We start from the raw sequence: 27,893 nt of genomic DNA on the forward strand, positions 1-27,893 counted from the left end.
TTCCGGTTACAATGACTGAAGTGCAACTCCGTACAAAACACTGAGGTATGGAAAGTAAAACCAGCATAAAAGGTAAAGGGAAGTTAAAAATTAATAAGAAGATAAACAATGAAGATTATTTGTAAATGGCATCCATGAACGGCGAACTTTCAAGTGCATCAGAAAGCACATCGTGGGAAGATTTCTGCGACAGCAGGGCCGAAACTGCATCGGAAAATTTTGTAAAAGACTTCCTGGATTTTCGACGTGTGAATGGCAATTGTCAGGTTAACGATCCCTTACAGTATGCCAGAAAATTTGTGGACTATTTCCTGAAATATTTCGATGAAAAATTGAAAAGAAGTTCTTATTATCAGGAGTCAAACCAAACAGTTCCAAAACTTAGTCTCAGTTCAGTTCCACACAGACTGACACCACAGATTAGTTTACATGACGACTATGACGATGATCCACAAATTGTCCCTCAGGTTAATTTGTCAAGAAATGGGGAGACATCAAAATCTGTTAAAAGTCCACATCACAGAAAAGGGGGCTTACTCCGAAAATTTTCACTCAGGGGAATACGGAAGAAAGGTAAGCATCAGGTAGAAGATGTGAATAATGACCAGCCCACTCAAGATTCTAAAAAACATAAACATATTAATCCACTTAAACACGAGAAATTACAAAAACAATCAAAACTATTGGAAGTTAATGAAAACTGTGTCAAGGAAGGAATAGTTCATGTTCTGACCGGAGAAGATGCCAAAGGAAAGTCAAGATGGGAGAAAACAAGATTGGTATTACTGACGAAAGATGGAGGCAGCTCATTAGAATTTTATTCACCTCCAAAGGTAATAATTTTAGGTTAATTTGAGATTGGTCAGGTGCTTTTTAACCTGATGAGCTCTGATGGTTGATATTAGTTTTAAAAAAGAAACCTCACACACAGTTAATGTACATGTGTACATTTAAATTTGTTATACATTTTGTACATGCATATGTAGTCCAACATCTTTAAAGAGAGTTAATGAACTGAACATGTTAAACTTACAGATGAACTCCAAAAACTGTGATTTTTTAAGAAACATCTTACAAATGTAACAATATGTACTTCGTAATATTTAATTTGTAACCAATTGATATTCAACAAAGCAATGAACATGCATTTTGTTTTATTGTTCTACATGTGCAGTGCAACCAAAGATTAAGAATAATATACTGCAATAACATTATTTTTAATTAGATAACTACAAAATTTATCTTTTGTCATTGGATAAAATCATAGGGAATCTTCCTTGATAAAACGTTATATTCACCGCAGGAAAGTCATGAGAGTTAAATAAAAGATTTGGTACAGCTTATGTGAACCTAAAAAGTTCTTTTTCTAGGCAAAATCAATAACACAGATTTATGACCAGGGCGACCAAAACGGTTGTATTGTCCGGACTTGACCGAAAAAATTATATCTATGACTTGTTGTTCCGAACCTGAAATGGACATTTAATGTGGGTTTGCCATTTTAACATTATTCAGAAAAAAAATGAAGTTTTTGGGATCTTTTTGATCTGATCTTTTGCCTTAAACAGCCACATTTCTGGTTATAAAAGTGACGTGGCGAATAAGTATTATCAAAACAAACCCTACTTTAACACCTTCTCATTACGATCAAGGTTAATTAGATGTCTGACAGTTGAAATTTACCCTGTTGAGGTTTCAGGTAACCTGATACATGTATGTGCCGGACATTGATCGGTCTATTTAAAGTTATTTTCATAAATTTCAGTGGTTTGCATGATGCCATCTAATTAATTTAGTCAGAAAGATTTAGATTATCAAAAATACATATAAATATGATTTGATGAAAAATTAAAAAAGGTAGTTATAATGGTTTTAAGCGAAAAATCGTCAGAACCACATTTTTTGAACTAGTACAGCATTTGTACAGTCAGGGGTAATACTTATACAAGTCACTTTTATTTACTTGTATAAGTAATTTTATAGGATTTTTATTTTATTTCAAGGTTTTAATCTTCTCCAAAAATTTACTTATACATGTACAAGTAATTTTTTGTACAACCCCTTAAATCTCAAGTTTTGGGAGGTCAAAACATGCCTTAACAGAATTTTTTGGGTTTTTTAACCTTTTACCTCAAGAACTAAGCAAAGAAATCTATTACACAAAGATGTTAAGTTCAAGATATTTACACTTGTATGTACACTGTAACTAACTTTTACATACTAAATATATATATTATCTGCTTTGACAGTTGCTCACTTTTTTAAGTAGAAATATTCGATAAAATTCACTAAAAAAACTAGATATCATTGAGATGGGAGCCATCTCTGTGGGCCCCGCTGTAAATAACGTGTCAACTGAAACCAAAAGTTTTTGACCTTGAACTTTGACCTAGGAAGTTGTACAAACATTATGACACACCCTCTGGTGTTGGTTAATATACATTCACCTGCAATCACCCTTACATTTTGTATATATCATGTATATTAAATAAGTTTTATTATAAGGGTGAAACCAGCAGTAAGATTATTTTTTTTTAATATCGTAGATCCCCTTGTGTGCACATGCAATATTCATGTACATGTACATGTATAAGGGTCTAGATGGGAAATAGAAAATAATAGGTCCATAGTACAGAAAAATGGACAAAAATATGCCAACAAAATAAGAATATTGTTGTATGACGTCAGAGAGTGAAATAACCACGTTTATTTCACATGTGAAATTATCGGTTTTTATTTGACTGGGAAATCAATATAATTCATTGCTACCAATGTAATAATAGAGAATAACGGCCTAAAAAATTAAAGAATGCAGAAAAGAAGAACCTGCCATTCAGAGCCTCATGTATGGAAGACAATGTTACATGTATCATGTGGTGCTAAAGATTAGTCATCACTTGTTACATGTGAAATCTACATTTGTACCTATTCCTATAATCCTTTTGATGTATATTTATTAGCTACCTGTAATGTACTTTCACAATCATGGTGATTGAAATAATTACACAGCTCTCTTCAAAGGGAAAATCATATATACATTGTAACAGGAAGTTTGTATTCTTTTGTTTCATTCCAATCAGATATAATTTTCTTTGATTTTAGAATCTGTTAGCCTTGCAGCATTGTCTTATATATAGTACAATATACATATTACATGCAAGGTATAATCATGTAGTGCACCAGGTTTTAATGTTTTTGAAATATTGTTTATATAATATTAAGATTTAACTTTCAAAATTATGTCATTTGGACAAGGCACTAACTAGTTGAAGAATTTGACCTTGTTTAACTCAGTTTGATTAATTACCATGATTGCAATTATTCAAATGTATATGAAGTTTTTTTAACATTTAATATATTCATGATACAAGTCAGGCCATGCAAAAAAAGATAGTTGATTTTCCCTAACCCTGCAGGGTTTTTTTTTTACCCTTTGGGTAATTTTTTTGGTATTAGATGGAAAAAAAAGAGCAAGAATCTCTTTAAGACATTTATCAACGATGCCTTAATTGTCTAATAATTTCTTTAAAATGTTTATTTTATCATGTTTATCATTCTTAAAAGTTTAAAATTGCTTATAGCACATTATATAGATCAAGATATAAAGCTCAAACAATTTTTCTTCCTGAATCTCATGTCAGTTTTTTAGAAAAAAATCTCGGTAGAGCGAAACTGCATGTGCCTCAATTGAATTTTTGACAAAAAAATAAAATAAGATAGAAAATTTCCTACTCTCATGCCTGTCAACCCTATAAATTTGTTGTGTTTAAGTGGAAACAACAATTTTTATTGTCTTAAATGCACTAAAAGATTATATCCTCTTCCTGTAGATCTTCATAGTACATGTACATGTGTTTTATATATATACATGAACAGTATTTACAATGTAAGACACCACACTTATAAAGTTGTCTAAATGCTACATACATTTGTAGTACTCCAATGGTATAAAATTACAAAATGTAATCAAATAGCAAAACAATAAGACTTTAAAGATCTATATATAACAGGAAAGAGTTAGACCAAAAATATTAAATGGGCCTTGGTAAAGCAGAAACACACCTACCACAAACACATACATTTGTAACTCCTCCGAGAAAAGGAGACATTCAAATGAAGACAAACAATGATGAACAACACAGGGTCCAGGGTTTGAAATTAGCAGGGGCCCACTAGGCAATGGCCCCTAAAATTTGGTGTGGGCTACTTAAATTTCTGCCTTTCTTGTATAGGACTATATATGTGGGCTACCATTGCCAAAGTCTTAAGTTCAATCCCTGGGGTCCAGATAGCCTGATATGGTACAGACTTGGTACAGTACATCATACATGTGATTCAATGTAAATAGTATATTGTCTTCTTATAAAAAGCAAATTATCAAAGAACCTTAAAATCTGCATGTATGATAGTATCAAGGGCTACATTGTACGTGTCCTTTTTACACTCCACTAGGATAAAACAAGGACAAACATATCATTTGTCAAAACTAAGAGAATGTAAGTGTGTTTACATGTAAGTCTGTCAGTAATCATGGTGATGCAATGTTTTAATTCGGAGGTGCATATATATACTTATGGCCGAACATATTGATAAGCGTGTTAAGGGTGTCCTTCAAAAGAAAATAGCTAGGGTAGGTACACGTATGTACAGTTACCAAAAAATGTAGGTAGGATATTTTGCTATTTTAGCACTTTTTTTTTTAAAACTTGAGTACATGTATATGGGGGAGACCTGTAATTATATCATGATTCTCTACCAGAATTCTAATAAAACTTTAAATAGAAAGCATTTTTACTTTGAGGTTTTCAAAAAGGGTTGGTGTTGAAACTGGGTATTTTGACCTTACATATAACTGTTACTGTTACAAATGTATGTGTGAATTATGTAACTGAAAGCAGATCTGTTTAAAAAATTGAATCAGAAGTTATTTACAGAGTCCCTTAAGCTTTCAAATTATAAGCCTGGTACCTTTGATAACTATTTACACCAGTGGGTCGATGCCACTGCTGGTGGACGTTTCGTCCCCGAGGGTATAACCAGCCCAGTAGTCAGCACTTCGGTGTTGACATGAATATCAATTTAATATAGGGTCATTTTTATAAATTAACTGTTTGCAAAAGTATGAATTATTCGAAACACTAAGGATTTTCTTATCCCAGGCATAGATTACCTTAGACGTATTTGGCACAACTTTTTGGAATTTTGGGTCCTCAATGCTCTTCAACTTTATACTTAATTGTTTGGCTTTCTAACTATTTTGATCTGAGCGTCACTGATGAGTCTTATGTAGACGAAACGCGCTTCTGGCGTATCAAATTATAAGCCTGGTACCTTTGATAACTATTTGATATGAACTCTTAGTGATAAAGGATAAAAAATGAGATAAAGAGGTACAAATAATACTGATATATTGGAAATTGAAATTAATGCATGAGGCACTGGTATATATACATACGACTATTCTTTGTATGGCCTTATAATAAATCCTGTTAATGTTGTTTGGAAATTCAAATAGCTGATAGGGACTTTAACTTAATTTACTCATTTTATAAGTGACAAATATTTTTGACAAAATAAGTGGAACTGAAAATTAATTAAATGTTTACATGTACATATTTTTGTGTATATATATAATGAACACTAATTATCAACATGTACATGTACATTCAGTGCTCTCTTATACATGTAGCACAAATGCTGCACCATGTGATCATATTTCTATAGTTTTTAGCATCATGCTTTCTGAAAAGATTTTCATTGTAGAATGTATTATAAATGTGGTATTTTTTATTTTATTTTTGGGGAAACTGCTTTTTGAAATCTATTTATGGTGCTATTTGAAAATACTGGTCTGGTTGCTGACATGTACAGTATGCTTAAAAAGATTGGTGAACTGTAATAACTACCCCATCAACAGACAAAACTATGTGTAGCCATACCATGAAAGATTTGTAGAACATTGACTTTTAATTGATAAATGTCATAGAACAACAGCTGTGATAAATATTTTGTTCCATAATATTTATGGTGCACATTTATATATAACAACAACAGTTAATTCCAATCTTAAAAAAATGGAGTTCAATGACAGAACTAAGTAACCCTCGATATGACTTTATAGTACTTACAACAATGATCAAATTACCCCTCATTGTGCCTCAGATTCCACCTACAGAACTATGAATGAAAGGATATGCCTGAGGGAATACACCAAATGCTATCTTTAAGTTGATTAATGTCCCTGAAAATATGTTTGTTTACAGTCAAGGTCATTCTATCTACATTTATCTACATTGTAGTGTAAACACTTTTTATTGAACATGAATAAAGGGAGATTTAATTCAAACACCTAGGAATTGATCATTGATAGTTATGCATGCATTCAAATAAAATGTACTTTTGAAGTGATCCATGCTTTGATTAAATTGTTCATAAAGATGTCCCACATTTTTAATTTATTACAGAGCTTATCCCTTGAACATGTTGAATGTCTGATATTCAAATAAATGTAAATTCATGATCAACCTGTCTTGAATATCATACCCATGGTATTTAACTTTAAACGTGAAGTAGAGTTGTCACATGTACATTAGTACGCAAAGTTTGTATATATAGTACGTACTGTATACTGGCAGTGTCCTGAAAAGGGGGACTCAGACAATGTAATTACCTTGTTAACGTTATATTTAGTAAAGGGTGTCTGACTGGATGATCAAACCAAAATTTTTGTTATATTACATCTTTTTCAATGTACATTGTAGCAAAAATAAAGAATTTTCAAAAGATGAACCAAATGTACATGTTGTCTTAATTTAACACTCAGTTTTTTTTATCTGATTATTTTTCAAATATTTTATTTTCAAAAATGCAGATGCTTATTAATCTCATAGGATTTCGAATTCTCACAAAACCATCCACGTGCTAGTTAAGTAGAGTTATAATGAAGTTGACCTCTCAGGTACAAGATGGAAATCTACTATATGGACTTTGTTGGTATACATACATGTATAGTAGTTACAGATTTGGGGTAGTAAGTCTTTGACTGATGAGACCTGAACATGATTTACTATAAGGCGAGGTCATATGTTGGAGAAGTGAATGACCCAAATAAATAATCATCAACCAAAAAATAACTTGCAAAAGTCTTTGAAATGCAAAGAGAATTTGCATAAAAATGTATGTGAATATGCCACTATAGTCATGCATCAATGGTTACACCACTAAAGTCAAACATCAGTGGTTATCATTCATGATATAAAACATACAGCAAAATTTGAAGAGACTCAACATTTTTACTAACTAAAACAGTTAATTCTGAGCAAAGAAGTGCGATTTCATTATTGTTCTTTGAATTATCTAAAAGTTTCAAAGAGCACACCCTATATATTAAAGGCTATCAGTATAGGAGATTCAATAGGATCCGTATTTCTGATTGCTATTCAGAACATAATGTATTATGCAAAGTGTACAATAATATATGTACCATTAAAATAAAACTTTTAAGTATAATTGCAAATAGAACTACTAGCGTATAATTACTTACGTAAATAAGAAGATGTGGTATGACTGCCAATGAGACAATTCCCCACAAGCATTTTACAAGAGACCAAATGACCCAGAAATTAACAACTATAGGTCATTGTACTGCATACTCAGCTCTAGAAGGCCCCGAAAAGACAAATGTAAAACAATTCAAACGAGAAAACTAACGGCCTGATTTATGTTCAAAATAATGAACGAAAAACAAATATGATATACAGCAAAAAACGACAATCATTGCCTACATTTATAATAATTTAAAGAAAAAATACATTTGAATTAATAATATAAAGACTTTACATTAATTGGTCTGTTTTTGTTTTTATCTTGCAGTCCTTAAAACCCAAAGCCGGTTTGTTTTGTTTCCTGATCACTCAAGCCAGGGTGACTACATCCCTAGAGATGCCTGACCATGAATACACATTTGTTTTAAAGGTATGTGTATAATTATATGTGTACAAAGTTGTGTGTATAATAGAGTTGCATAATTCCCATTTAAAAACAAACAAATAATGTAAATTCAGAAATTATTGTGAAGTTTTTATTAATGCGAATGAATCGACTAGCTGAGTACCTGATTCATATATTTGTATGCAGCTTTTGCTCTAATCGCAATATTTGTACATTCTTTAAAAATCGCAATAATAAAAATCGCAATAATAAATGCAATTTCTGAATTGACAGTATATATTATACTGGGACTAAAACGTGAATATATTGGTCTCAGATATATAAAGGAGACTTACAAATGGTTATAATATATATAGTACATGTAGGAAGTCAATAGATAAATTATACTTGGACTAATACATGAATATATAAATCCCAGATACATTTATATCGGAGTCTTACACCTGGTTAGTACATGTAGGAAGTCAATAAATAAATTATACTTGGACTAATACATGAATATGTAAATCCCAGATGTACAGGAGACTTACACCTGGTTATACTACATGTAAGAAGTCAGATGATATGTTAATCAAGTCAATTTGATTTAAATTTAGTACATGTAGTAAAGTCAACAATAATAAATCTAAGAATACAGTTCTAGTGTCAACAAAGGATTGTCTTATAACCTAACAAATAGTCAATTTAATCTAAATAAGATTAAAAATGAAGTTTAAATTCCATTAACAAGTCAACAATAACAAAGTCAAATTGATAAAATTACAGTGAATCAATGAAAATTAAGTACAATTTACACCTCCACAAATGACAGAGTTTTATAACCTCACCAAAAATACTAAGATTTAAATTAAAGTTAAATGTATAAGTTATAACCACTAACATTTAATACCTCAGATGTTTATATCACAATTGAAATTCCAATACATTTTAATTCTACATATCCGTTGTTGAAATAGGCAAAAAAAAAAAGAGCTACAATGTAAGATGTACACAGATTTTGAATTGTTATAATTGCATGGGTTGTTCCTTTTTTATGCCTCCGACGTCAACGGAGCGGGCATTAAGTGTTACCCTTGTCGGTCCGCCCATACGTACATCCCCAAATTGGTTTCCGTTCTCTAACTTTAGTTTGCCTCAACCAAATGTTATGAAACTTATACACAATGCTTATCACCACAAAACACAGATCAAGTTTGAATTTGGGTGGCGTCACTTTTACCGTTCAAGAGTTATGCCCCTTTATAACGTTATATGCAACTGGGGGCATCATCTGTGTCCCATGGACACATTCTCTATTTATTAAGTTTTGCGATCAGCATTTGAGAAACTCAGAATAGATTTTAAGAAGTATTTTGACAGAATTTTGAAATAATGTGTAATGTCTCTAGCATATTGTCTTTAGTGCAGAATAGAACACAATATTTTATTCACCAAATTAGGGTTCCAGGAGCCAGGAGGGCATAAAAACATCAACAATATTATTTTAAAAATTTGCAGAAAAATAATGTAAATATATATCATGTATATATATATTCAATCTAGACAATAGACATGTAATAATAAAAAAAACAACAAAAAACAACAACATATGTGATTATAAAATTTATATTTTGCGGACATTGACCCAAGTGCACCAGGCAATTGTATTTTGACTATTAAAAAAACAAAGCATAAGTAGTTGGTGCTGTATATAGACATATGGAGAGAGTTGAGATATTTTGGTTAGACCAAAATTAAGAAAAAAAATAAATTTTTGTCTTATAGACATAATTTATAAACAGTAAACATGCATGGTAATTTGATTAATCGAAATGATATGGATAGATGCAAACAAAAATAAAACAAAACCAAAATAAAACAAATTAGTTGAAGATATGTTCATGTATAATTACAATGTACAGGTACGGCATACCGTGACCTTGTAGGACAGTATTTCAGACTTGAGTGACTAAAAGGAATTTAAATCATTATGTGTAAATATTATAATTGTCAATATAACAAACATCTTTTGGAAGGATATGACTAAGTCAGTACTGGATGATGACAAAAACTAGAAAATTTCAGTATATATTTCTTGTAAAATCACAGATTTAAAAAAATGTAAACGAAAAGTCCATTTCAAAATATATGTCATTTTCAACACTAATCCTCCTCTAAAGTAGAAGTAAGGATCTCTTAATCCAAACTTATTGGTTATTTTTTTTAGTTGTGAGTTCAAAGACCTAAAACAGGGGTGCATGTTTGTAAGACTGTTTTCACCCCTTCTCTCTTTTTTAGCCAAAGTCTAATTATAAGATAAAACAGTTACTGTTAATTTGAAAAAGTATCTATAGTTGCTTGTGAAAAAAGCCCAGCTAGGGACTTTTGTAAAGCTTGAAATTTTCATGAAATTTTTGAAATCAGCTTTTAAAGATAAAAAAATCATTAAAAAAAGGGATAAAAATGTTACTTTATGCGTTCCTTCTTTAATGTATTATCTATAATCAACTTTATATATCGTATTAAAGTAAGTGTGTCCATACACATGATTTAATTTACATATATATTCTCTTTGTACATTATACATTTGTACAATTGTGATCCAGTTTTAAGATATGTAAAAAAATAAACTGGAATGCTTGAAATATATGTTTATATGTTAATGGAATACTTTTATAGTGCAAAAACGTGACAAATATAAGTACTGATGGGACAATTATGTACACAGCCAAGAGATTCTCTGAATTTTGTTTATATGTTACAGTGAAACCTGCCTCAACTTACCCATATATATCATGCATTTAAGGGGGGAGAAGGTGGTAAGGGGGGGGGGGGACGTCTTAAAATATTAAAGTATAGTTTGGAATAAACAGATTGAATTTCTTTACAATATTCAGGGTTAGTAGAGATTTTTTAAGTTTCAACATGTATCTGGTTTATTTTTAGGTTAGACAGCTAGATCTTACAAACACTGAATCATTTCCCACGTTTTTGCCTATTTTCACTTAATTCTATTATCATAACGATAAAAAAAAAATTTTAAATGAGAACTTTCCTGTCAGCTAAACTTGATAAATTTATTATTATTTATATTCCACACAGTTTTGTATTTTTCAAGATTTTTCTGAAAACCCCTAAGGTGCCTCTTCATATCATTCATTATGACAAATTAAGCAAATGAACATGTTCAATATAATTAAAGTAATGATCTGACATCCTTGTGGTTTATTTATCATTCAGGTTTCTCTTCCTACAGCTACAAAAAAGTTACTACATGTACGTGTATAATATGATGACAAAACTACATGTATCCTGGTTAATTCAGTACAAGTGCAGCATATGACAGATTAAAAATTACAAAATTACATAGTTTTTCGCTTACAGAAATGAAAAAAATGACACCTACATGATTAAGTATTCAGCTACTATATATTTTTGCAAAATGCACAAAAAAATAAAATAATAGAGTCCTCAAAACTTAACTAATTAGTAGAGCTCAACAAGTATGATACATGTATTTCATATATGTGTATATTAAAGGGGAACCTAAGAACAACCTAATGTTAAAAATATGAGTTTTATTGATGACATTTTCAAGATTATATTGTTAGTAATATTAAATTATAATTGTGACAATTTATAAAATTGAATTTTTTTTTTAGTTCACAGAGAGGGTTATCATCATGATAATTTGAGTGTATTTGATAAAATATATGCAATAGATACACTGACATGGTTAGTAAAATAATACAAATTAAATTACTGAAGTTTGAAAATATCTTTTTCAGGGTCAAGGTACAAGTGAGTTTGTGATTGAGGCACATGATATGAATGAAGTACATTCATGGTTAGATGCTTTAAGAACACGCATCAATACCTCACTTGATGTTCCTGAGGATGATTTGGAACCCACTCCTTCAATGTAAGACACTATTGTATAATAGAGTGGTTTGGTCAAATACAATTTGGTTTACTGGACAAGCATGACAAGTTTGTCGATTGAAAATAAAAAGACCATATAAAGATAGCAACCTGTAAATGTCTTGTGTAACACATTTTGGCTATTAAATGATTAAAATATACTGTCCTATACATGTACATGTTGTATGTTTAAACTACAACAATGTAAGTCTTAAGACCCTTGAAAGAAAATGTTTTATTTTTTTTTTATAAAGGGCATTTATACTTGACCTAGCTTAAACTGCTGGTTTCAGAATTTTATGTCGTCCAATGTTTAGTTCTCCACAGAAAAAAAGAGATACTTTTATTGATGAAATTGACCCCATAATTAAATGTTTTCATTTTTGTCGAGCCTGCGACTTTTGTCGCAGAAAGCTCGACATAGGGATAGCGATCAGGCGGCGGCTACGGCGGCGGCGGCGTTAGCTAACTTCTTAAAAGCTTTATATTTTAGAAGATGGAAGACCTGGATGCTTCATACTTTGTATATGGATGCCTCATGTTACGAAGTTTCCGTCAGTCACATGTCCAATGTCCTTGACCTCATTTTCATGGTTCAGTGACTACTTGAAAAAAAAGTTCAGATTTTTTGTTATGTTAAATTCTCTCTTATTATAAGTAATAGGATAACTATATTTGGTATGTGCGTACCTTGCAAGGTCCTCATGCCCGTCAGACAGTTTTCACTTGACCTCGACCTCATTTCATGGATCAGTGAACAAGGTTAAGTTTTCGTGGTCAAGTCCATATCTCAGATACTATAAGCAATAGGTCTAGTATATTCGGTGTATGGAAGGACTGTAAGGTGTACATGTCCAACTGGCAGGTGTCATCTGACCTTGACCTCATTTTCATGGTTCAGTGGTTATAGTTAAGTTTTTGTGTTTTGGTCTGTTTTTCTTATACTGTATGCATTAGGTCTACTATATTTGGTGTATGGAATGATTGTAAGGTGTACATGTCTAGCTGGCAGGTGTCATCTGACCTTGACCTCATTTTCATGGTTCAGTGGTCAAAGTTAAGTTTTTGAGTTTTGGTCTTTCTTTCTAATACTGCATGCAATAGGTCAGCTATATTTGGTGTTTGGAATGATTGTAAGGTGTACATGTCTAGCTGGCAGGTGTCATCTTACCTTGACCTCATTTTCATGGTTCAGTGGTCAAAGTTAAGTTTTTGAGTTTTGGTCTTTTTTCTAATACTATATGCAATAGTTCAACTATATTTGGTGTATGGAAATATTTTATGATCTATATGTCAGTTACGCAGGTTTTATTTGACCTTGACCTCATTTTCAAGGTTCATTGCTCAGTGTTAAGTTTTTGTGTTTTCGTCTGTTTTTCTTAAACTATAAGCAATAGGTCAACTATATTTGTTGTATGGAAGAATTGTTAGCTGTACATGCCTGCCTAGCATGGTTCATCTGACCTTGACCTCATTTTCATGGTTCATTGGTCAATGTTTAGTTTACTTGGTTAATGTTAAGTTTATGTGACAGTTGTAATAAAGCTTTATATTTAGGACTATCAACATAATATCAATGATTAGTAAAGAAGGCGAGACATTTCAGCGTGTGCACTCTTGTTCATATCAATTTTTGAATTATATAATGATTATATTTTTGCAATGATTTTTGTGGAGATGTTTAAGAGATATCCCTTTTACAGTCATGAAATTTATAAATTAAATTTAGTAAAGTGATAAAGATTTTAAAAATCTTGACCATGTGACTTGCATATGCTGGGTAATGATATACAGCAAAACCCTCCTCCAAAACATATTTGGCAAACAAGTAAAGAAGATAATTAAATGGCCTTTTATATTGAAATTTACTAAATTTTGGTGAATTGCTTTAATCATGTCATAGTCGTATCATCAAGACATAGTTAATTAACATTTTTATGCCCCCGCCGTTACCCGAGGGGGCATTAATTGTTTACCTTGTCCATATGTACATCCCAAAATTGGTTTCCGTTCTCTAACTTTAGTTTGCCTTAACCAAATGATATGAAACTTATACACACTAACTACCACAAAACCCAGGTCAAGTTTGAATTTGGATGGCGACACTTTTACCGTTCTGGAGTAATGGCCCTTTATAATGTAATATGGCAGCAGGGCATCATCTGTGTCCCATAGACACATTCTCCATTTATTTGAAGTCTGTTTTCAGATGAATAAAAAATAAAGCCTGTATTCAGATGAATAAAAAACAAAGCCTGTATTCAGATGAATAAAAAATAAAGCCTGTTTTCAGATGAATAAAAGTAAGGCCTGTATTCAGATGAATAACAAGTAAAACCTGTATTCAGATGAATAAAAAATAAAGCCTGTTTTCAGATGAATAAAAAACAAAGCCCGTATTAAGATGAATAAAAAACAAAGCTAGCATTCAGATGAATAAAAAATGAAGCCTGTATTCACACTATTCAGGTGAATAAAAAAATAAAGCCTGTTTACAGATAAATAAAAAGTTAGGCCTGTATTTAGATGAATAAAAAATAAAGTCTTTTTCAGATGAATAAAAAAAAAAGCCTGTATTCAGATAAATAAAAAGTAAGGCCTTTATTCAGATGAATAAGAAATAAAGCCTGTCTTAAGATGAATAAAAAATAAAACCTGTATTCAGATGAATAAAAAATAAAGCCTGTATTCAGATGCATGAATAAAAAGTAAAGCCTGTATTCAAATGAATAAAAAATAAAGTCTGTTTTCAGATGAATAAAAAATAAAGCCTGTATTCAGATGAATAAAAAATAAAGCCTGTACTCAGATGAATAAAAAATAAAGCCTGTTTTCAGATAAATAATAAAATAAGTAAATGAACAAAAGTCACAAAATTGATTGGACAAAAAGTCTCATCAAATAGGTCCAAATTAATTAGTAAACTTATAATAGAAAATTCTTGAAATAATTTATGCATTGTTAAATAATGGATTTTAAAATCTGTGTACAGTAAAAGATATTAGTATAAATGATCCCTCATACATTTTTTTATGGTTATAAGATGAATGTGCAGGGCAATATACGATCTCCAACCCAAAATATCAGATTAGGATATCTCAAGAATTTGTACATATGAATGTAGGTGTAAATTTTTGATGACTGTAAACAAACATAATTGTACAGCTGACATTTATTGTCACTTCATAGGTAAAATCAGGTAAACAAAACATTAATTTGGACTACCTGTAAATTAGGAGGCTCCATACAAGAAAAAGATATATATACCGGGTAAACCATTAGTGTGTGCATACAGGGAGAAATGAATAAATTAGCATGTTACTGTTTCTGACTTACAGAAGTTAAATTATGTATTATTATAAAATTATAAATTACTGAAAGACCAAAAGAAACAATTCGCAATGAATGGACTTGTTATAATGTATCAATATTTCATGTGTATTTTAACTAGACACCATCTATTAAACCGCCGGTCACCATACAGCATTCAGCAATGAGCAAAGCCTATACCGCATAGTCAGCTATAAATGGCCTTTTCTAGACTTTTTTAGGTCTGTTTGATTTCATGTCATAGTTTAGAAATAGTATGTAATTATTGTTTTACCTGTATAAGAATGATTTTTTGTTGGACGAATCAGTCAACGACATGGTTCTTCCACGTGCCTTCCTTGTTTCACTTTTCAATGTTGACATTCTTTTCTTTTTAATAATTGAACCTGCTGAGCCCGCAAGATAAATTGGTCGTGTGAATACTGGTTCAATAAAGGTTTAATTATTGACTTGCAAGCCAATAATACATCAGCGATCTTTGTGTTCTCCATTATTTTGACAAAATTTAACCAAACAAACTGCTAATAGCAAAAATATTATTTCAATATTCTGGTTTTTATAAATTTTTGAAACAAAAAAAACATATTCTTTTTTGTTTTGTTTTGATAGTCACTTATCCCTCTGTCTTTTAACCTGTAAGTCGAAAGCAAAATTTAAATTATTTAGGTTCGAGCTTAGACTGAATAATGTAATATTTCTACATGTAATATATATATTTATAGATTATTGATGGTTTTTCAAACGAGAGGGTGTTTCTCTGCTACAATCTCATCGAAGGGCGACAGCCCTGAGATGAGATGTGGCTGAGAAACATCCTTGAGTTTGAAAGACCATTGATAATCTATTTATCGCTATTTTGCCTATGATGTCGTTCATGTTTACATTGACAACGTCACGTGCGCCCTTAGTTTCTAACGATAATTTTCCATCTCCAGCAAGTAGCATGATATGAAAAATTATCACCAAAAAAGATCAAAGGAAAAATGCACAAGATAGCGATAAATATATAAAATTATAAGTTGATATAAGCAGCACAAATAAAACATCAGTTTGAAATACTTATGTCAGTAAAGAACTTGAGATCCCAAATGAGAAGTTAAAATATGATTTTTTTCACGTAATCTCAGAACTGAAAGCAAAACTATTAATGTTGACTGTCTACCTGTAGAAATAAGGAAGCTTAAAAATGAAAAGAGAGATTTATTGTAAACTCAACTAACACCACAGAAAAGGTGGCCAAGTGATTATTAGTTTACATGAAATCATTCAAATTACTCTATTTATAAACCAGTATTATAAATTTTAAATATATACAAGCGGAAATTGAAAACAAAAGTGCGCAGATTATGGAAATATTTCTAAAGGTTATTACGTACATATATATATAACAACAAAGAAAAATGAGAATTGAATATATATATATATTAATTCATTATGAAAACTTTGTATACAGATTTTGATCAGTATTTTCTGTGAACGGATATATATACCAAGTAACCAAGAGTAAAAATCCTAAAAAGAAAAGTGATCTTGAAAAAAACCCACTTACAATGACATTCAGAAAAATGTTCACACAGATAATTCTTTTGTGTGAACATTTTCTACAGATTTTGATCAGTAGAAAAAGTTACGTCCTTGAAATTTAAAAAAAACAACACCTACTATCTGACTATAGGAAATGATCGCCAAATTTACAACTGTCTTTGTTAGGTAACATATTGAGATGTGTTCATTCAGTCATAATGTCCTTTTGATATGTAGCATTTCCTTGTAGTGCTTTCGCTGATCGGTATATATGCACACTTTCATGATAAAAATAAATATTTATTACTTTGTAGGAGGCCAAGACTTGCCACAGCCCCTAGTGGAAGGACAGGTATGTCACCTTATCAATTGAGGTTCAATACAGGAGTTATTTATTTTTATTTATTTTTAAGTTAGATTTATATAAAAATATATCAATTTATATCGGTGTATTGTTGGAACCAAACTTATTAAGGCCACACATAAAAATATTTTGGTTTGCCCAAACCCTACCCAAAGTTAGACAGAGTGGGTAGGTAGGTAGGCATTTTCTTTTTTTTTGGCAAAGAGAGGTTGAAGTGTCATATGTTTTTTAGTATTCATGACTATCTGATTAAAAAAAAAACTTTTTCACATCAGCGCAATAAAAGATTTTGAGTAGGCACTGAGCTATTTTCTGGGTAGGTAGGGTTAGGGCAAACAAACATATTCTTTTTTATGGCCTAAATGTGTTGTTTATCTACTTTAAGTTATTGACAATATAAATTGATTGTTGATTGCTTTATGTCCAGTGACAAATATTTCATGCATGTTCTTGAAGAGACAATATAGATGTATTGGTGTTAAAACCTGAGAGAATATGGCATTGATGGACACTGACCATGAAGTCGTTGCCAAATGCTAATATTGTCCATGATGTTTGTGACAAAAAAAATCACAAAACAATTTGTATAATGGTTATGATGCTGTCTAAAAAGATAAAAGTAATATTCTTTATTAAATTAATTTATCAATGTGTGAACTGTGCCCACTGATTGAATATACATGTACTTACAATATTAATTTGTAGACATTTTGGCCATATATAGAAATCAATGTGTTATCAAGATAATTAACCCAACATCTGTTTTGTTAAATTATGATGTTTCACCTAACTTTTAGAAAGTGTGTGATATTAGGAATTTAAAAGTACACATACTGTTTGCACCTGTCCTAAGTCAGGAACCTGATGTTCAGTGGTTGTCGTTTGTTGATGTGGTTCATAAGTGTTTCTCGTTTCTCGTTTTTTATATAGATTAGACCGTTGGTTTTCCTAGGCCTGTTTGAATGGTTTTACACTAGTCATTTTTGGGGCCCTTAATAGCTTGCTGTTCGGTGTGAGACAAGGCTCCTTGTTGAGGGCCGTACTTTGACCTATAATTGTTTACTTTTACAAATTGTGACTTGGATGGAGAGTTGTCTCATTGGCACTCATACCACATCTTCTTATATCTATATACATTATACTAAACCTATACTTCATGGCAAGCTATAAAAATGACAAACTTAAAATAATTCAAACGAGAATTCAAACAAGAAAACAACCAGCCTGATTTATGTATGTCAGTATTAGCAAAATACCAAATGCTAAAAAAATACAGTTACATGTAATACTGTTGGAAAGAATTATATACTTATAGATAATTTTCAGTGAAAGCAGACTCATTGTTAAATCATGCCTTCTTGTTATGTAATATCTGCCACTGTACTTTATACAAGCCTTTAATGTTACAGAATCTCCTAGTCCTGGAATTATCCAGTCAAGCACATCACAGCGAAGTCTTACAAGTAACCCTCCTGATGTTCCTCCAAGACCAAGTCCAAGATCGTTACCTAGGACAGAGCATATATCAACTTCTCTCAGACATATAGGGGATCATTTAGGTAGACATCTGAATGTCTTTTGGGTATTTTGGGTTTAATGTTGTTTGTTTATCAGCACCAAATCCACATCTCCTTTTAATCATATGAAAATGTATAATTTTAAAAACCAGGGGTTATTTTGTTTGTCAATATTTAGGCAGATTGATTTTAAGGCACAGTTTATTATATTATGGTATATCGACAAACCTTTTTATAAAAAAATCCTTCTCAAAACATTGCATATAACTCAGGAAATAAAAAAAAACAAAAAACATGAAAAAGGCTTTTCTTTCAATTTTCATTAAATTTTCACCAATAACATTTAACAGCCTCAGATGTATTTTCTTACTGTTACTATTAAATAATTTTGAATGTTTTAAGTTTTAATAAAATTATGATTTTAGCTACATATGTGAGTCAGTTTTTCAACCAGCACCTTTATTTTTGTACATTGACTCTCAAGTTTGCTTTTACATATACAGATTCTCTTAATCTTTATACATATTGCCAAGAGTACAGAAATGAAACTCCCATTGGATTTGGAAAATTTCAAATTTGTAGTTTTAGGGAAGTAGGATTTTGGATGTCAAAAACTTTTGATTTGTATTCATTGTTTTATATACATAGCTTTTATAAGGGCAAAGTGGTATATTTATGTGCTGTGTATTTAGTTTGTATGTATCATTCTTTCTACATAGTCCCTATAGCTAGTTGTGTCATAGCCTCATGACTATTCTTATAGACCATGTTTTTATTTATGAATGAGTTACACCAATTGACTCTGAGGCAATCGGCGTAAATGACGTCATTGAATCATCTGTTCTTACTGTGGTGCAATTACATAAGCATTTTCATATAGGAAATGTACGGTAAAAATACATGAATTTGAAAGTTGTTTTCCTCTTAATTTTTCATAACATAAATATAAGAATATGATTGTCAGTGAGACAGCTATTCTTCAGAGACCTGGATGTAAGCAACTATAATTCACCATCTTTAACTATGGGCAAAACTTGTACCATATAGTAGGCTATAAAGATATCTGGCATTAGAAAATGTGAAACAATTGAAACTAGAAAACCAATAGCCTAATTTATGCTAAAACCATACAGAAAACTTTTTTTTTTATATAAAGCACTGTTTTTATCTTCAATTAAAGCTATGATTTTCAAACAATTCTATTTTTACTAGCATGATACTTTAAGACTGCTTTTCTAGTTGTCATGAAGAAAAAAAAAATTTAAACGTTGCTTTATTTTTTTCAGAATCACATAATCGGGATTCATCAGGAGACATACAGATAGAACAAACATTACGGGAGTATCCATGGTTTCATGAAAATTTAACAAGATCTGAAGCAGCTCAGTTAGTCCTTCAGCAAGGCCCAACAGGACATGGGGTGTTTCTAGTTCGACCCAGTGAAACAAGAAAAGGAGAAAGTGTTCTAACTTTCAATTTTCAAGGAAAAGCTAAGGTATTTAACATTGAAAATGATTTGTTTCTAAAGGATACAAATTATGGACTCACTTATATTCTGAAAATTAGAGATAGTTTAAAGTTTATTTGATTGAAATATATTTGAATTCAGGGTCAATTTGACCCCAAATGATACGGTCTATTTGAAGGAACATGTTATCAAAATTGTGGTTAAACTCATTCTGGGAAAATAAGAACCCTCCACATAATAATAAAATCATAGTTTGTGCAGATATTTTGTTTAAAAAAGAAACCTATAAAAGAATTATACAAATGATCCTGATAAGTAGATTGACTCGTAATAAAATTGAAAGTTGCTTATGTCTAACCAGCGAGTATTTAACCATGTTAACAGAAATCTTCTGATGAATTATAACATATATTAAGGACACAGTTTCTTAACTTTATTATTTCAAAAGTCACCTTTAACCAACAAAAATTTTCATGATTTTTTTTTGCCAAATTTTAATGTATGTGAGGGCTATTCCAATAAAATGTATGTGGGAGGGTAGGAAGGGACTTTCAAAATATCCTTACAACAAAGAACCATTTTTTAGATAATTTTGCATAATGGTAATAGACGCATACTGAAAAAAGACCCATGACCCACATTCAATAATTAAACTTCCTACCCTCCCACATACATTTTAATGGAATAGCCCTGACTGAAATTTATCCTTTAATACTGGCTGTAAACCACTTGAGGTTAAGCTAGCAACAATCAATCAATGTGTTGTATTAAAAAATTGGTCGCACTGCTTGCAAATACACAGGATGGTAATTGAGATAAATCACTACTAATTGCAAATTCAGCAGTTCACAATGGGTAAGTGTAAAAAATAAGGTTGTCTCCTAAGTAGGGAGACAAGCGCCTTACATGTATTGTATAGACCACAAGGGTCTCTTCCGTCCTTATCTAGGGGAGTGCTAACCTTCTCTCCTTTCTTACAACACAATGTTAAATAGCATAAGAGTATTATATATACCTTTCATTTTTTATCAGAAGTCATATAAGGGTAAAATAAAAAGTTGATATTTGCATCATTTTTCATAAGCCTTATATTTATGTGTTTCTTTCTGTTTTTAATGTTAGTATTTAGTAGAAGATTATATTTAATTATCAAGAATAAAAATCTTTTGGAATTTATAGGACTGTGATTGCAAAATAGTTTTACATAAAATTTCAAGGGAAGTAACTCAAAATGATAAATATTGGATGTTGCATATTTATGTCTTAGAATAACTAATATAACATTTATTTCAGTTATTATAGCATTGAAATATTTATATAAATAATAGCAATTATGTAATAATTAGTTGATACAATTTTTGTTTTTTGCAGCATTTAAGAATGACTTTAAATAATGATGGTCAGTGTCGTGTACAGCATTTATGGTTCCAGTCTATTTTCGATATGTTAGAACACTTTAGAACTCATCCGATTCCATTAGAATCAGGAGGAACATCTGATGTGACTTTAACAGATTATGTGGTGGCAATAGAGAGACCAGTGACTCCAAACTTACCGCGAGGCTCGCCTAGATCCCGCGGTGGTGGCCATCATGGATCTAATCCAAATCTTGGTAATAATTCCTTAGGAGCTATGGGAGGCAGTCAGGAAAATCGTGATATAGTTGTTGTTCATGGATCAGTGAGAGCACGGACAGAATCAATAGAGAATGTGATGCGTGAACAGGGACAACACGGACGTGCAATTGAAAATCAGTACTCATTCGTATGATTCTCATCATATTCTTAAAGTTTTCTGCCACACTTTTTAGAAATGGTATTGGTAGAATCATGTTAAGCCTTTTATTTCTTTCATATACTACTGTAAACTTATATTTTTTAGGGGCTTCTTTCTGAATACTGGTTTCTGTAGTCTAGATTGCTGGTCTATCTGTACAGATCCCTGACCTCTGGCATGGCCCCTTAAATTTCTTGTTAAAGATTTTTTTTAATGTTTTTATAAAAATGTAAGGTTCCTTTTTTTTTTTGCTTTTGTTCTTTTATTTAGCCCTTTTACAGTAGGCCAAATAAAATAATGTGTGTGGTTTTAATTTTTGTTTTTGGGGAGCATTTTAGTAAGCTCTGTTAAAGTCACAATGTGTTCTATGTTTGTTCCATATAAGGAAAATCAATGTTGCTAGAACCACACATAGTATTTTATTTGGCTTTGTCACAAATTCCAAATGAACTTGAGAATCACTCTGGAAAAGGCTGAGTTATACTTTCAATTAATGAATATTGTTAAATATTTCTTAATTAATTATACCAGACCAGATTTTTTATTCACTACATGTTGAAATATTCTAAGTATGAAAATCTTAACTTACTGATGTAAAGTATGTTTTATTATATAATGTATTTGGCAATACATATAAGTGACTGCATGTCAAATTGTTACAGATACAAGATATTTGGATTTTGTTTTTTCCCACCTGCCTACCATGGACAGCCCCCCTCCCCCTTTTCGTTTTTTCATTTATATTTAACTTTTTATATTTGGTAGAAATATTGAATACAAATGCTTTTCTCTTTTTTGCAAGAAATTGTATATATATCACTTTTTATGATAGAAAGAACAAAAATGGCATGTCTACTCTGTAGGCTGTATGCCCAAATTTCAATGTGACCACTTGAATTCATCTGATTGCCTGGTTGTTCAAATAACATTTTTTAAATAATGCTTTTTCATTTTTCTCTAAAAAAAAGATGAAAGATTTGTATAATGAATAATATCATTGTAAAGCAAGTGGCATTAAATCTTTAACATTCATCTTTTTTTCTTAAAATTTAGCTCTAGTTGTAAGATGAATCATATTTAATGGCAAAGTAATCTTAAATATGCTACCAATTTGAATTTTACAAAAAAAATTTAAAAAATTTATGATGATGAATGCATTGAATTCTTTTGTCAAAAATATGTTGAGAAAGTTGGTTTTGTTTTGAACTTTGCACATAAGAAACTTTAGAAATCAATTCCTTCAAACAATAATTTAGATTTTTATTGGTAGCACCCTACCCTTAAATTGGAGTTCTCGCTTGTTACATGAATTTTTTTCTTCATGTTCGTGGAATTATCATGTATAATGGTTAGGTTTTTTATACAAATAAAAAATGGCTCTTATATGCATACATATTTTTTGTGCAGTTCATTGAATCACTTTTATGTTTTCAAAAAACACAAATATTTATATTTATATAGGTTCAAATATTGTATATTACTGAAATGAATTTTTCAAATGTCTTCTCTGGTTTTATGTTCATGAAACACAAAGATTTATATTTATAGATACAAATATTGTATGTTGCAGAAATGAATTTTTCAGATATCTACTCTGATTTTATGTTAAGGATACTAGTAGATAATACTTTTGTTATACAGCACACACACAAGTTGATCATTTTAAACATCCCTTATGCTAATGTTTAGTGAATCCATTTCAAACAAGGGGCACTTTTCACAAAAGTCTTTCGACAAAAATGGATTGTAAGTTATACATTTTTGTACTGATAATATTTTTGTTATACAGCACACACAAGTTGATCATTTTAAACATCACTTATGCTAATGTTTAGTGAATCCATTTCAAACAAGGGGCACTTTTCACAAAAAGTCTTTCGACAGAAATGGATTGTAAGTTATACATTTTTGTACTGAAATGTTCATGACTTACATGTACTGTAAATTCGGAAATTATAGTGTGTATTTATTTTTTCCAATTTTTGAAGAATGGACATAAATGCGAGATTAATTATTGACATTTCAAGAAAATCTGTACACAGATATAAGAATGCAAGTTCTTGTTATTGCAATAATCACCAAGTCACATTATTCGCATTAATAAAAACCTTGCAATAATTTCTGAATTTTCAGTATTTGATCTGATAAGATTTTTAATGACAGGATTGTTGAGGGATAAAAGTTCTCTGATTTACAGCCCTGTTGTACATACAAATTATATTTTAGAGTGATTCAACTAGAATAACTACTGTTCACTGGGTTTTACAACCATGAGTGATTTTTTTACTAGACCATGGAGTGTTAACTGTAGATTCTGTTAAATGTCATGGTACTAGATTTTAAATTTAGATTTCTGCTCAGTTTACTCTAAATTCAGAAATTTTTGCATGCATTTATTATTACAAATTTTGAAAAAAATGAGAAAAAAAATGCGGGAAATGTTGCATAGAAATAATGCAATCAAAATGTTTAATATTGACAAATATATCCTGTTGCAATTTTTCTTAAAAATGTCTGAATTTACCGTACTTATCTGCTGTTCTTATGTACACCTTTGTCTAATGACAATATTTATTCAAGTTTACACACTGATGTATTTGTTAAGTTTTCATATCATGTTTTTGGTTGTATACTTTTGAACTTTTATTGCTATTATAAACATAAATTATGTACTAAAAATATTGCAACCTTGTTCAGGGGACTCTTAAAAATGGTTTTAATTAATATTAGGTGATAACAAAGGAGTGTTTACACAAACATGTACTTTTAAACTAGATGCAAGGTTCTTCTAAAAGTTTTTTATCAGGCAGTTCATACAGTGGCAGATTTAGGGGAGAGGGGACCTAGAGGGCCTAACAAGGTTGCAACAGTACTAACAAAGTTTACATACTTTATACAAATGTTTTGCAATGAATATTGAAGAATTTTAAAATGTGTGGGTCATTTCAGGGTTTAGTAGATTTCTAGTTAAAATGACCAATTTTAAACCCTTAAATATTTGCATGTGTCTTGTTTTGCTCTTAATGCTGCCAGAAATAGACATTCGTTTTCTCTACCTGCCTTTGCATCTCAAATTCACGTCTACTGGGTTTCAAGATAATTTTGAACTTTGTGTAATATGATTTAATTGATCAATTTTATGCAATAACATAGCTTTACTTTACCAGTAGTTGCTTTATTGGTCCTTTATTTCATTTGATTATATTATCAATTTTCCACTCATCCTGTATATCCATGAAATATTTGCCACTGGACATTAAGCAAACAACAACCATTTGATATTTGACCTCCATGGGTCAACTGAAATGGTCATCATAACAACAAATAGAATGTTTAGTTTCTTGAAAAAAAATCTGAGGAATATATCTTTATTGTCATATAAACATAATTAGTTTGTGACAAAAACCAAAAAACAAAAACAAACATAATATAGCAAAGAAATAACAATGCTATAAGAAATGAACACATGGAAAAAAATTATAAGATTTCTGCCCTCAGTTCTAATGACTGTTTTATAAAGGAGCCAATATTTTTAACATGTTCCATGATAGAAGGGTTTAGCCTTTCTTTTACCTTTTGTTCTTGGGTAAGAGACATAAAATTATCAGAAGGTAAACAATTTTCAAATAGATTATCCCTTAGTCTTTTGTTACATTCTAGGAGGAAGTGTTTTTCATCCAGCAGCAAGTGGCACAGTTTACATAGTCTATCCTTTCTAGGAATTTTATAATAGCGACCCTTTTCTATTTCTAAATTATGGTCACTAATTCTCAACTTAGTGAAGCATTTTCTTATAGAAAAGTCATTGGAAGCTAAATAAAATTCCCTATCCAAGCTAAGTTTTAAATTTTTATGAAGTAACAGTTTGCTATTTTCATCATAACTATATATTCTGTTTTCAAAAATATTTTTATATTTTTTTTTAAATTCATTTTTAATCAAGGGCTTTAAAGAGAATAGTTATATTGATTGAAAAAATTTCAACAATATTGATACAGTATTTTGATATGATGATTCATACTTGAACATCCAATGAGGTTCACGATGGGGGTCCTTCATTGCTGTATTCTTCAAATCTTTAAAAATAACACTATTTCTGTAATATTTATCATGAAAATGTATTTTACTGTTAATTTTTTCTGAAATTATATGATTTCTTTATTCTGTTTTTTGTTCGTTACTGTAATCGGTATTGTATTACCTAATTCTTTTATTTACCACTGTTATTCTTTACACTTTTGCACCCCATTATTCTCTATTCATTAATTTTTATGGTCATTATATTATTTGGCCACTTTTCTCTATTCTTTAAACCCCATCCAGACCCTCAATATCAAAAGGTACTTTTGAACATCTAGATAAATTCCTTTGCTTAAGAATCGAATAACAAAAAATATATCTTTTTTTTTTCCCATAAAGTGTTGTCGAAAGAATTGTCAGTATCCACTTAGAATTTTTCTTGGAATAACTGTATAATTCATTATCTGAATCAAAAGAGGTTTTTTAAAACAGAAATGGTCTGAAGTGTAGTCATGGTGTTATCTAGCTCAGATGTAGGGTGAATTGTTGATTCTTTGTAAGTAATTCTAATTCAGCTAGAGTTATTTCCCTTTGAGCACATTTTTTTTCTTTCATGTAATTTATGTATTAAAGTTTGACATCTTTTAACAAAAAATTGTGAAAACGTCAACTACATTGATACTTCAAAATTATGTTTATTCTATAATATGAGGCATTGCCTATGCTTAAAAACTATATTGTTATTTAATTGACAACTACACGTCAATTTTTTATGATAAATGTAGAAATTGGATATGTTATTTTTGGGGTTAAATAAGAGTTAATTCATACATTACAGTGAAGTTTCATGCTTTAATATTTTAATGATTTTATTTTTTATTATTCAGGATCATACGATTGGAACAACTACGTTTTTATTTTTAGAAGTTTTTAAACAGAGTTTTTTTATTATATGATGATCATCAGTCTTGAGTTGATTAATTTGATTGTTTTTGTTAAATATGTTTGAATTATTATCTTCAGACTATATACTTAACCAAATAGCTTTTTAAAACAGAGAATCTATCATGAAAATTATGAGTATTTAATAAGAGACCAATGTTTGGTTTTTAGTACTTTACATCAACAGTAAGTGCTAGTTATATAGATATTGAAATACCTGTCTAAAATTTCTAAACCTTTTACACTCGAGGCAAGGATGTTAACAACTACTGGGTTTTTCTCATTGTTGAAGGCTGTATGGTTGCCTATAATTGCTTACATCCACTTCATTTGAACTCTGATGGATAGTTGTCTCATTGGCAATCATACTAAATCTCCTTATTTTTATACAGTTTACTGTATAGTCTTCAACAAAGACAAACCCATACCAAATAGTAAGCTATAAAAGACATAGGATAACAATACAGGAGAGAAAATTAATTTGAGCTAATTAATCACATTATATGAAACACAAATCTGACAGACGGCAACCAATGACAACCATTGGACTAATGGTTTATGATTTGTTTACACAATTTAAGTGTTCAGGCTACCAGATCATTAAAAATTGGGTTCCTTTTTTTTTATCTTGTTTTTGCTTTCCCTTTTATAAATAACTATGGTACAAAAAATTTTAAATATGAAAAAAAAGTGAAATAAATCATACAGAACTTCACCCTCTAGGATATTTTCTTCAGAGGGAGATTCTGCACTTTGGAAATTTTACATCTAAATAATAAGCAGTTTTTAAAAAAATATGTTTAAAATTAAAGCTGTCTCTTCAAATAAAAATCATCATTTTAATTAATGAATGAAAATTAAAACAACTTGAGAATTTCATGTCTTTAAAGCACAATGCAATATTTCACTGATGAATAATTTATTTTGCAAGCTTATAGAAAGATTACATTTCCACATTATTTTGAAATGTCTTTTTATGTATTTATGATTTTTAATGTTATTGTACTAGATTTTATCATTTGTACATAAAAACTTTACATCATTGTTTTATTGATATATGTCATATATATGTTATTGTAATAATAAAAACTGTGATGCTTAA

General features: G+C 30.4%; 1 protein-coding gene and 1 non-coding gene across 2 annotated transcripts; one reads left to right on the forward strand and one right to left on the reverse strand.

Moving 5' to 3' along the window:
* Window positions 1-27,893, forward strand: LOC127711548 (SH2B adapter protein 2-like). Its single transcript, XM_052217632.1, has 7 exons — window positions 1-833; window positions 7,873-7,974; window positions 11,718-11,851; window positions 17,019-17,056; window positions 18,478-18,627; window positions 19,872-20,080; window positions 21,425-27,893. Exons 1-7 carry the CDS (start codon window positions 126-128, stop codon window positions 21,821-21,823), a joined length of 1,740 nt encoding a protein of 579 aa, XP_052073592.1. The 5' UTR covers window positions 1-125; the 3' UTR covers window positions 21,824-27,893.
* Window positions 20,916-21,036, reverse strand: LOC127713151 (U6atac minor spliceosomal RNA). Its single transcript, XR_007987492.1, has one exon. It is a non-coding gene; the product is annotated as a U6atac minor spliceosomal RNA (small nuclear RNA).

This window comes from Mytilus californianus, unplaced genomic scaffold, assembly GCF_021869535.1.
Source record: "Mytilus californianus isolate M0D057914Y unplaced genomic scaffold, xbMytCali1.0.p SCAF_8, whole genome shotgun sequence".
In the NCBI taxonomy this organism is placed as follows: domain Eukaryota; kingdom Metazoa; phylum Mollusca; class Bivalvia; order Mytilida; family Mytilidae; genus Mytilus; species Mytilus californianus.